Source organism: Indicator indicator, chromosome 3 (genome assembly GCF_027791375.1).
Source record: "Indicator indicator isolate 239-I01 chromosome 3, UM_Iind_1.1, whole genome shotgun sequence".
NCBI classification, from domain to species: Eukaryota; Metazoa; Chordata; class Aves; order Piciformes; family Indicatoridae; genus Indicator; species Indicator indicator.
In genome coordinates, this window is record NC_072012.1 from 45,114,686 (window position 1) to 45,127,624 (window position 12,939).

Sequence of the window (12,939 nt, forward strand, 5' to 3'; positions counted from 1 at the left end):
ACCTCCCCTGGTGAAGCTTGGAACCATTTCTTCTGGTCCTGTTGCTTGACACCAAGGAGAAGAGGCTGCCCTCTCTTTGCTCCAACCTCCCTTCAGGTAGTTGTAGAGAGCAATGAGGTCTCCTCTCAGCCTCCTCTTCTCCAGACTGCACACCCCCAGCTCCTTCAGATGTTCCTCACAGCCCAGATGCTCCAGGCCCTTCTCCAGCCTCATTGCCCTTCTCTGGACATGCTCCAGCCCCTCAATGTCCTTCCTGTAGTGAGGGGCCCAGAGCTGAACACAACACTCGAGGTGTGGCCTCAGCAGTGCTGAGCACAGGGGGATGATCACCTCCCTGTCCCTGCTGGCCACAGTGTTTGTGATCCAAGCCAGGATGCCATTGGCTTTCTTGGCCACCTGGGCATTGCTGACTCATATTCAGTCATCTACCAACCAATACCCCCAGGTATTAGAACCAGCTCAACATTTAGGAGTTGATTTAGGGTTCTTGCATGCTCTTAGCAACTACTTTCATGAACACCTATATAATCACTCTCTGTTGGACAGCCTTGTTCCTTATCTCCAGTTCAGGGAAAATCATCTGCTCTTACCTTTAAGAGAGACTCCTTTCTTTGTTCTCTGTGTGCACAACTCATTGGTCCTTCTAACAGAATTTTTTTCTTTCCTGCCCTGCATTGCAATTTAGATGAGGTTCTGTAGCTGGTTTATTTTCTCCTCTTAAAATTTTAATAACAAAAGGTTTTCAGTCTTTTGGCAAGTCCTTCCAAGAGGGGTTGTCTTCTGCCAGGAGCCTTTCTTGGCTTCCACATTGCTCCATTTGGTGCGCTTTCCACATATCTGGATTTAGCACTGCTGTGCTTTCTTCTGGAGTCTGTTTGGGCAGAATATGTGCCTATATGCTGTCAGGCAGAAACATGGTAGAAATCTCTAGGATCTCTGGATGCACAGCAGCCTCAGTGCTGCTGCTGCTGAGCACTAATTCCACCCAGGTGTCCCAGATGGTTGTAATAAATTCTTGAATCCTTCCTTGAGAAAATTTTCAAGTGGAGAGGGAAAAAAAGACAAATCCAGAAAAGTTTGGGGCAAAATGGTGAGGTATAAAGAGAGGTTATGTCCAGATCCTGCTTCTGTTGTTGTGGCTGGGTGGTTTTCATAGAATTGACCAGGTTGGAAAAGACCTTTGAGATCATCAAGTCCAACCTATCACCCAACACCATCTAATCAATTAAAGCATGGCACTAAGTGCTTCATCCAGTCTTATTTTAAACACTTCCAGGGATGGTGACTCCACCACCCCCCTGGGCAGCCCATTCCAATGGCCAATCTCTCTTTCTATTTTCTCTATACTTCAGCAGTCTTGCTGAAATAAGTCTGTAGTTTTGAGATGGAAACTCCAATTTACTGGGAACTATTATTTCAGAAACTAGTTAAAATCTGTGTTCTGAACCTCATATGTGCTAGAAATTAGTTCTGCACTTGTGGTTTAAACTAGAGAAGGGTAGATTTAGATGGGACATTAGGAAGAAGGTCTTTGCTGTGAGGGTGGTGGAACACTGGGAAAGGTTGCTCAGGGAGGTGGTGGAGAATACATCCCTAGAGTCATTCAAGGTTAGGCTTGATGGATCTCTGAGCAACCTAGTTAAAGATGTCCCTGCTTACTGCAGGGGGTTGGACTAGAAGACTTTTGGAGGTCTCTTGCAACTCATTGTATTCTGTGATTCTGTGATAGATCTACCTTCAGTTTAAAGGTAGATTTTTCTTCTGGTGCCAAAGCTGTCTGAAGGAATTAATTGTATTGCTGACCCTCTGCATCAGGTTGTATTTTCTCCACTGGTCTGTCACAGGTGTTCATAGTCTTACACAGTCTTCAGTGTGGAGAAGAGAAGGCTCCAAGGAGACCTTCTTGTGGCCTTCCAGTATCTGAAGGGGGCTACAAGAAAGGTGGTGAGGGACTTTTTAGGGTGTCAGACTAGGGGTATGAATCCAAGGTAGAGGAGATTTAGATTAGATGTTAAGAAGAAATTCTTCACCATGAGGGTGGTGAGACACTGGAACAGGTTGCCCAGGGAGGTGGTGGAAGCCTCATCCCTGGAGGTGTTTTGCAGCCAGGCTGGATGTGGCTCTGAGCAATTTGATGTAGTGGAAAGTGTTCCTGCCCATGGCAGTGGGGTTGGATTTAGATGACCTTTGAGATCCCTTCCAACCCTGTGATTTGAAGCTGGCTTGATGTGGGGCAGAAATGGAGTTGTCTTCCTGGGCTAGAAGCTGGGAAGGGAAAGAAAGTTTGGAAGGAGTTTTTTCACGTAGCTCTGGTAGCAGAAATGTTCTGTCATGAAACTATACTTTGAGTGGACTGCCTGTCCTTTCTCCTAGCAGTAGAAACACCAAGATTTTGTCCACAATCTGTGTAAATAAGTTTAGTTTGAAGTCATAAGCAATACACTTGGGTTACTTGGGTGACCATTTACACAGGAGAAAGCCTACTCAATAAGTAGCATAAAAATAATTGCATGGAAACTATTCCACCACCACAGGGTGGTGCCACGATTAATCGTGGCAAACATGAAGTAACAGCTGGCCTAGAATAGGGTATGAAAATAATAAAAAAAAACCCAACAAACCAAAACAAACAAAACCCCCCAAACAAATCAAAACCTGAAGAGTTTTGAAGGAATTTCCCTGTTAGGTGACTCAGTGTCCACTGTGTCTCTTCCTCGGTTTTATTACTTTGTTCCTGAACAACTCCAGAGTTCTTTCCAGTGTGTGTCACACACCACATGCTTTAGTCACATTCCAGGTATCCCACACTTGTTTTCACAGACTAAAAAAAAAAAAAAATAAGTGATTCCCCCCCTCTTTCTCTCTTCCCCCTTCCCCCTCCCCCAATTCTTAGCCTATTTATAAATTGCAGCATCTTGGCGTGGAAGCACCGTGACCAATGTGCAAGCACAGAGTTTAATTATCAGTTGTCCTTTTTGATGTTGGTTTGGCAGCCAGACAGACAGAAGTGCATTGCAGATGTCTGCTTCAAGTGTTACACATAGGCGAAGCAGAAAGATCTGAGTAAACATTTTCACTGTGTCCTTCTCAATACTTCCTACCCTAAGTCTGCCAGGAGAGCCAATCTGCCTTCCACGGGTGGTGGGTGTTGTAAATCTTGAATGTTTCTGATCATCTGCTTGAAGGGCAACTTTTGTTCAGCTTTTGATGGAGTTATAATTGATTTGGCCAAATCTTTCCTCTAAACACATGATTCTTAGTCAAGAGAACCCAGTGCTTGGTAGGTGGCCATTTTATCAGCATTCAAAAAGTCCTTCCACAGTGAAAGAGAGAAAATTGCAACACAAAGGACTGAATGCTTGGCTACTACTTCTACACTCATTATCAAAGCCATTTGCCTCTTGTTTTGGCTGAGAACTTCCCTCCTCATTCCATATGTGGTATATGAAGGGACCTGTCTCCACATTAGAAGAGAACTGATGTGGAAATGGAGCTCACTAAATGGCAGAGTGCATTCTGCTTTGTCTGGATATGTGTGAACAGGATGCTTGTCAGCTACTGAGGTAGAGCAAAACTCTCATCTCAAGTCTCCTCATGCCAGCATAAATCATCAGAAACTCCTTGACTATAATAAAGACAGACTGGCTTTATCCTAATGTAAATGAATGAAGGTGCCAAGTTCTTAGTGTAAATATACAAAACCTTGCAACAATTCCTTTCCTCAAGGCACATCTTACTCTATCCTTAAAGAGTCCTTTGTTTCCCCTCCCACTTCATTCACTACAATCATTCTCTTTTATTTTTTTTCTTTTACTTTATAAATATAGAGGGGCTATTATGTCCACATTTGTGAAAAAAAAAAAAAAATTGTCCTGCTTTCAAAGCACTGCAATTTCTAAATACAAAACTACTGACTTGGGGTGGGATGCTTCTAAACCTTCTAAAACTATGCCAGTCCTTTCTTAAGAGATTTTTTAAGAAGGATACTAGAAACCCACTTTATGATATTCTTACGGTCTGAGGCAAAAATTGCTGAATTCCTGTGGGTGCGGCAGGTGTTGCCACAAGTGGTCACAGGTGTTTGCAGAGGCTGGACTCCTATTCACAGGATCAGAGGATGTTGGGAGCTGGAAGGGACCTCTGGAGATTTTTGAGTCCAACCCCCCTGCAAGAACAGGACCCTAGTCTGGCACAGGTCACACAGGAACACATCCAGATGGGTCTTGAAAGTCTCCAGAGAAAGAGACTCCACAACCTCTCTGGGGAGCCTGTTCCAGTGCTCTGTCACCCTCACAGTTAAAGTTCTTCCTCATGTTGAGATGGAACCTCCTGTGCTGTAGTTTGCATCCATTGCCCCTTGCCCTATCCCAGGGCACAAGTGAGCAGAGGCTTCCTTCCTGACCCCAGGCCCTCAGGTATTTATAGACATTGATTAGATCCCCTCTCAGTCTACTCCTCTCCAGACTAAAAAGCCCCCAGGCCTCTCAGCCTTTCTTCATATTCAGAGCAACAGGAGAAGAGTTCTTGGGACACAGCAAAAAAAGGAAGGAGCATGTCTGTGTCCTTTGTTTTTCTCTAGCTTGATAAACTCAGATTTAGTTTTGTCATCATGCTTCCAAGCACTGTCATTACTTCTCCTTAGATTATTTCACTTTCTAGCACACTGATGGGCTGAACTTGGGCACAGCAGCCTTAATTATTTTTTCATTTTCAAAACAGTTAAGCCACAGGACATTGTGCAGTTTTCTTCTTGGCAACTGCTTTTTTTTCATGCTGCCAGGACATTGTTGAGCTCTTCTCACTTTCTTTTGGCACAGATGCAAATAGCAGGCCTTTGTTTTATAAGTTACAGATCACATTTTTCACTTGAAGGCTTAAAAATTCAAGAGGAAGCCTCGTGAGCCTAGCGCTTCAACTTGATTGACCCTGGTCAGCTGCTTTTTTAAATGCTTCTAATATTTGAACAGTTTCTGTGCTCATTTGTGGCCCTTTGCCCAAGCAATAAATAGTTTAGATGAGCTCAAATTGTGGACTATTTTTCATGCCTTCATTGACTTCTTTGAAGCGTTGTCATCTTTGTTGGTGACATGGACGAGGGCATTGAGGCACCCTCAGCAAGTTCACTGACAACACCAAGCTGTGTGGTGTGGTTGACAGGCTGGAGGGAAGGGATTCATCCAGAGGGACCTTGACAGGCTGGAGAGGAGGGCCTCAGCCAACCTCATGAAATTCAACAAGGCCAAGTGCAGGGTCCTGCATCTGGGTTGGGGCAATCCCAGGTATCGATACAGCCTGGGCAGTGACTGGCTTGAGAGCAGCCCTATAGAAAAGGACTCGGGGGTGCTGGTGGATCAAGTTTCCCAAAGCCACATCCAGCCCGGCCATAAAAACATCCAGGGATGAGGCTTCTACCACCTTCCTGACAACCTGTTCCAATGTCTCACCACCCTTATGGTGAAGAACTTCTTCCTAACACCTAATCTAAATCTCCCCTCCTCTAGCTTGGATCCATTCCCCCTAGTCCTGTCACTACCTGAAGCCCTGAAAAGTCCCTCACCAGCTTTCTTTTAGGTCTCCTTCAGATACTGGAAGGCCACAGTAATGTGTCCTCGAAGCCTTCTCTTCTCCAGACTGAACAACCCCAACTCTCTCAGCCTGTCCTTATAGGAGAGGAGCTCTAGCTCCCTGATCATCCTTGTGGCCCTTCTCTGGACACATTCCAGCACGTGTCACAACACAATACCCTGAGTGCTCTCTGGTGAGCTGCTTTTTTTCCATCATTCCTCCATCCTATTCTCTCTGCCTTGTGAAAAGTTTCTAACTGTGTTGCTGTTTCTCTAAAGGCAGTTTAATTTTAGTGCTGGAGAGTCCTTGAGGTCTCTGAGGTTCTTGGTGTTTTGCAATATTTGTAAGCACTTTTAACAGTCCTTTGGAATGCCCAATGAGTTTCATCTATGTTTAGTTTAGTTCTTGCACTGTGATTCAGGAAGATGTTGGGCTGACTAACATGTATTCATCAATATCTACAGTGAACTGTTTCTCAGAGTAGAAATTGTTTTTTTCAACCCAGCTGTGCAGAGACAGTTAATTTGTCAAAGATATTTACCCTTTCTGAAAAGCCAGTGCTAATTGTGCAAGTAAACCTTCCTGCTCTGAAACCAATTCAAGATTACTGCTCCTTAAAGACACCAAGAGTATGTTCCCATAGATGTCATAGATGTCACCTCCATGCCTGTCACCAGCTGAATCCAGGAGGACCACAGAGACAAAACAACGATGCTACAGACACTCTTCTGAGGAACTAAATCCTTTCCAGTATTTTCTGCTAAGTATTTGGTTGAAGTTCTGCTGCTCTTAATAGAAATTGGGGATGTTACACTGACTTCCTTTAAGAGATGAAAAAGCCACAGTCTTCCCTGAGCAGGTATTAAATACATATAAGAATGATACAGGACTGACTGTAGCTCCTCAGAATGGAGAACCCCAAGCTGCCCAAATCACTCCTTCATTTGTTGATACTGACCTCAAGATACTCAAGTGTTTTGGTTTTTATTTTTAATCTATGTCTTTGACAATTTAGTATTTGAACTTTCAGGAATTTTTAGTTAAGAAGCTGTAAAGCACAGTTGGAAATGATACCTTTGACAAATGCCTTTTTTTTTTTTCTGTTTTTCCCCCTCCTCTCTTCTTCTTCTTTTTTTTTTTTTTTTTCCCAGGAAGTATTTTGGAGAAAAGATAGGACTTTATTTTGCATGGTTGGGTTTATACACCGAATTCCTCATTCCATCTTCGGTAGTTGGGATTATTGTCTTTCTCTACGGATGTATAACCATTGAGAGTGACATTCCTAGGTAAGCTTCTCTGGGATCAAGAATTTCCTACTTGGAAATGGTAAGCTTGCTTTTTATTTGTAACCCTTCGTGAGCATAATTTTTTAACATGTCTGAGGAACAGGGATGTATTGTCAACAACCCTGTGAGCATGCATTGAGTAGATAAAATGCTGGAATGACACACATTTATTTGACTAGTCTGTACTGCAGCTCCTGAAACAAGGATGATCAGAGGGCTGGAGCTCCTCTGCTATGGAGACAGGCTGAGAGAGTTGTGGCTATTCAGTCTGGAGAAGAGAAGGCTCCAAGGAGACATTATTGTGACCTTTCAATAGGGCTTACAAGAAAGCTGGGAAGGGACTTTTTAGGGTGTCAGGAAGGGATAGGACTAGGGGGAATGGAAAAAAAAAAGGAAATGAGTAGATTCAGATTGGATGTTAGGAAGAAGTTCTTCCCCATGAGGGTGGTGAAACACTGGAACAGGTTGCCCAGGGAGGTGGTAGAAGCCTCATTCCTGGAGGTTTTTAAGGCCAGGCTGGATATGACTCTGGCAACCTGATGCAGTGTGAGGTGTCCCTGGCCATGGCAGGGGGCTTGGAACCAGATGATCCTTGAGGTCCCTTCCAACCCTAACAATTCTATGATTCTGTGTTCAGTCACTCTGCTGCATTGTTGCATGTCCTTTTCCATGAGATCCACTTGCTTTTCATGAATGGACAAAAACCAAAGACATTGTGCAGATCTCACTGAAGTTAATGCAGTTACACTGTCAAGTACTCTTCGATTAGTTTGCTCTTACTTAACTCAGACTGTTTGCACAAGTAAGCTGAAGAATAGTCAGCAGATCAGCACATTCGGTATCCATAGTATTGTCCTGTCTGCAGGTTGCAGAAAAATGGTTTATGTTATGTGTGCTGAGGGTGTTATACTAAAGCAAAACTGCCAAACTGACACAGTGATGTTCACAGGATCAGAGAATGTTAGGGGATGGACGATCTGGAGATCTTCAAGTTCAACCCCCCTGCCAGAGCAGGACCATAGAATCTAGCACAGATCACACAGGAATGCATTCAGATTTGTTTTGAATGTGTCCAGAGAAGGAGACTCCACAACCTGTCTGGGGAGCCTGTTCCAGTGCTCTGTGGCTTTCACAGTAAAGAATTTCTTCCTCATCTTGAGGTGGAACTTCCTGTGCTGCAGTTTACATCCATTGCCCCTTGCCCTATCCCAGGGCACAAGTGAGCAGAGCCTGTCCCTTCCTCCCTGACCCCCAGCCTTCATCTATTTATACACATTGATTAGATCTCCTCTCAGTCCTCTCCTCTCCAGAATAAAAAGCCCCCAGTCTCTCAGCCTCTCCTCATCAGGCAGTGCTCCAGTCCCTTCAGCATCCTTGTAGCCCTCCCTTGGACTCTCTCTAGTAGATCTCTGTCCCTCTTGAACTGGGGACCCCAGAACTGGATGCAGTATTCCAAGGGAAGCCTCACCAGGACAGAGTAGAGGGGGAGGAGAACCTCCCTGGATCTGCTGGACACACTCTTAATGCACCCCAGGATCCCATTGGCCACCAGGGCACATTGCTGACCCATGGAGAACTTGTTATACACCAGCACTCCCAGGTTCTTTTCTGTGGGGCTGCTCCCTAGCAGATCACCTCCTACCCTGTGCTGGTGCAGTTTATTCTTCCTTCCCAGGTGCAGGACTCTGCACTTATCCTTGTTGAACCTCATTAGGTTCCTCTCTGCCCAGCTCTCAGTCTGTCCAAACCTCACTGTTAAAGTCTGCTTCTCAGTGTCAAAACAAACAAACAAAACCAACAAAAAGGACACCTGCTCTGTGTTATCTGTGTTTGACTTCTGGTGGAGACAGGATACTGGCTTAACTAGTCCTGCTTGTCCCACTTGCTGTGGCAGCTCATGCATTCTTTCAAAGGAACTGGCAAGTTTGAAGCTGGCTGACTGCAGCAGGATTTTTTTACTGAGTCAGGATTTGTTTTCTGAGCTCTGTCTGAATGAATCTTGACAGACTGTGCTTGTCTTTGGGAAAGCTTGTGCTAACTTATAAAGTTCGGTGAGATTTATGGCTAAGATGTATCTGCAGCACCCTCTGCTGCTTTTTGAAATAGAAGATAGCATTGCTTTGAACTGTGTGATAGCTAGAAACAGCTTTATGCCTTGCAATGACATAATCACAGGATCACAGGATGTTAGGAGTTGGAAGGGACCTTCAGAGATATTTGTGTCCACCCCTCCTGCCAGAGCAGGACCATAGAATCCAGCACAGGTCACACAGGAACGCATCCAGAGAGGGCTTGAAAGTCTCCAGAGAAGGAGACTCCACAACCTCTCTGGGGAGCCTGTTCCAGTGCTCTGTGACCCTCACAGTGAAGAAGTTCCTCCTCATGTTGAGGTGGAACCTCCTGTGCTGTAGTTTATATCCATTAGCCCTTTGTCCTATCACAGGGTGCAATTGAGCAGAGCCTGTCCCCTCCTTCTTGACACCCAGCCCTCAGATATTTATAAACATTTATTAGATCCCTTGTCAATCTTTTCCTCTCCAGAGTAAAAAGCCCCAGGGCTCTCATCCTCTAGTATGAAGAATATTAATTTTTTTCATTTGAAGTCATTTCATGATGATCAATATAGAAACAATTGCCTGAGAGGATTTGTTGTAAAATCAGTGAAAGGAAATAAAATTTAACATCTGAATGCACAAGGCAGAAGTGGAAGCTTTCTAGTTATAAAATTTACTGCTGGGTTGATTTTGTCTTTTTCTTCCCATTTTGTTTTTTATTTTTTAAAATTTGCTTAACACTCTCTACTAGAAAAATAAAGAGCTCTGGAGACCAAGAACACCACATCTGTATTCAGCATTCAACCTTGAGAACCCTGGCATGTAAAGGTATACTGAGTCCAGTTCTGGTTCCACCAGCGTAAGAGGGACATGGAGGTGCTGGAGCAGGTCCAGAGGAGAGCCACAAAGATGATCAGAGGGCTGCAGAACCTCTCCTATGGGGACAGGCTGAGAGAGTTGGGACTGTTCAGCCTGGAGAAGAGAAAGCTCTGGGGAGATCTTGGAGCAGCCTTCCAGTACCTGAAGGAGGCTACAAGACAGCAAGGAAGCAACTTTTGACAAGGGATTGTGATGATAGGATGAGAGAGAATGGAGTGAAGCTTGAGGAGAGCAGATTTAGATGGGAGATTAGGGAGAAATTCTTCATAGTGAGGGTGGTGAGACCCTGGAACAGGTTGCCCAGGAAGGTCATGGATGTCCCCTCCCTGGAGGTGTTCAAGGCGCAGCTGAATGAGACCTTGAGCAACCTGGGCTAGTGGGAGGTGTCCCTGCCCATGGCAGGGGGGATGGAACTAGATAATCTTTAAAGTCCCTGCCAACCTAAACCATTCTATGAACCTCTGAATCTGATTTCCTAAATATTCTGTGCACACAGTATCTGAACACCCTTAGAACATGTTAGAATGTGTGCCTAAAATAACTACTCATGCCCAAAGAACTTAGCCAAAACCTTGCAGCAGATGTTAGTACAGAGGAGAATTGATGCTAAATACCTATGCTGAGAAAACAATCATTGCTTTTACAAATACCTCACAAATGCAATGCAGGGCAGAGGTGAATCTCAAATCTTTTATGCAGGTGTACATGGGCACAAAGTTGCAAGGTATTTGGCAAGGATTTTGGTGCCACCAACCAACCTGTGTTTTGTCAAGGGCACAGAATTCCCTTTATGGCCACCTCAGAATTCTTTCTCCTGAATTTGAATCTGATCTGTATTAAATCATGCAACTGACTCTAGAGATGGCAAATTCCACTTTAACTCTCTTTTAATTAATTTCTTTTAGTCTGGTTAACCTCAGTCTTCAGTGACAGAGTTTTCAGCAATCCACTGAGTGCACTATCTAGATTGGTTGCTGTGTTGCATGGTTTTTCTGTTGGTAAGTTGCTGTCATGGTTTAACCCCAGCTGGCAACCAAGGTCTGCACAAGTCGCTCACTCCTTCCTGGTGGGATTTAGAAGAGATTTGAAAGGGTAAAAGTGAGAAAAAAATCATATATTGAGATAAATAGGAAGGTACACAAACAAAGCAAAACAAGAAATGTGTTCACCACTTCCCATTGGCAGGCTGGTGTTCAGCCACCTCCAGGAGATCAGGGCTCCATCACCTGTGATCATTACTGGGGAAGACAAAATGCCATCACTCCAAATACTTCCCTTTCTTCTTCCCCCAGGTTTCTATGCTGAACATGATGTCATATGGTATGGAATATCCCTTCGGTCAGTTGGGGTCAGCAGTCCCAGATGTGTTTCCTCATGACTTTTTGTGCACCCCTAGCCCCAGAGGAGAGGTTGAATGAGAAGAAAAGGCCTTGACTCTGTACAAGCATTGCTCAGCAATAATGAAAACATAGAACCATAGAATCATAGAATGGCCTGGGTTAGAAGGAACCTCCAAAGTTCATCTAGTCCAACCCCCTCTGCAGTCAGCAGGGGCATCCTCAACTAGATTAGACTGCTTAGGGCCCTATGAGCCTCACCTTGAATAGCTCCAGGGATGGGACTGCAACCATGTCCCCGAGCAACCTGTTCCAGTGTTCCACTATCCTCATGGTAAAGAATTTGTCCCTAATATCCAATCTAACCTAACTTCCAATCTAAATCTATTCTTCTCTAGTTTGAAGCCATTGCCTCTCATCCTATCACTACAAGGCTTTGGAAAAGCTCTCTCTCTCTCCCTCTTGGAGATCCCTTTCAGGTACTTGAAGGTCACTATTAGGTCTCCTCAGAGCCTTCTCTTCTCCCAGATGAACAACTCCAGGTCCCTCAGCCAGTCCTCATAGCACAGGTGTTCCAGCATCCTGATCATCCTCATGGCCCTCCTTTGGACCCTCTCCATCAGGTCCATGTCCTTCCTGTGTTGAGGGCTCCAGAGCTGGAGACAGCATTGCAGGTGAGGTCTCACCAGAGCAGAGAGGCAGAATCCCCTCTCTCCGTCTCTGGCCGTGCTGCTTTTAATGCAACCCAGGCTGCCACTGGCCTTCTGGGCTGCAATCTCACACTGTTACCAACACTGCTTCCAGCACAAACTCAAAACATAGACCACACTACCTACTATGAAGAAAATTAACTCTATTCCAGCCCAAATCAGCACAGCTGCCGATAAGCATTTCAATATTCCAGCACATGGCAATGTGCCTTGAAGAAAGAGCTTCTGCCCTCCAACAGTGTGAGCAGATGACTTGTAACAGCTATGGTGTGCTGCTTGCTATCACCACCAACACTGTTGTCATGGTGTACCAACCTGTGCTCTTGTCATTCACAGTAAGGAAATGTGTGACCAACACAATGCCTTCACCATGTGCCCCCTGTGTGACAAGTTCTGTGACTACTGGAACCTCAGCTCCGCCTGTGCTACCGCTCGAGCCAGCCACTTATTTGACAACCCTGCCACAGTCTTTTTCTCCATCTTTATGGCTCTTTGGGGTGAGTACTGCTTTGCATGTTGAAAGTGTCCTATGACCATATCACAAGAAAGATCGGGAGGGGCTGGAACGTGTCCAGAGAAGGGCCACAAGGATGATCAGAGGGCTGGAGCTCCTCTCCTATGAGGACAGACTGAGTGAGTTGGGGCTGTTCAGTCTGCAGAAAAGAAGGCTCTGAGGAGACCTTCTTGTGGCCTTCCAGTATCTGAAGGGGGCTACAAGAAAGCTGGGGAGGGACTTTTTAGGTTGTCAGGTAATGATAGGACTAAGGGGAATGGATCCAAGCTAGAGGAAGGGAGATTTAGGAAGAAGTTCTTCAGCATGAGGGTGGTGAGACACTGGAACAGGTTGCCCAGGGAGGTGGTGGAAGCCTCATCCCTGGAGGTTTTTAAGGCTGGGTTGGATGTGGCTCTGGGCAACCTGCTCTAGTGTGAGGTGTCCCTACCCCTGTCAGGGGGGTTGGAACTGGATGATCCTTGAGGTCCCTTCCAACCCTGACAATTCTGTGATTCTACAATCTTTGGACTCCTGACAGAAATGAACACTGCCATGCACAGTAGCAGGACATATAGGAACCTTACATAATGTACCATTAGATTGAATAGGGTTCAT

At 45.0% G+C, this 12,939-nt stretch overlaps 1 protein-coding gene across 1 annotated transcript in view; it reads left to right on the top strand.

The window, feature by feature from the left end:
• The window catches only part of ANO2 (anoctamin 2), a 158,816-nt gene that overhangs the window by 43,812 nt on the left and 102,065 nt on the right, over nucleotides 1-12,939 (top strand). Inside the window, exons 11-12 of the mRNA XM_054399996.1 lie at nucleotides 6,717-6,851; nucleotides 12,168-12,328. Of these exons, the coding sequence (XP_054255971.1) occupies nucleotides 6,717-6,851; nucleotides 12,168-12,328 (296 nt within the window). The remainder of the gene's footprint in view (nucleotides 1-6,716; nucleotides 6,852-12,167; nucleotides 12,329-12,939) is intronic.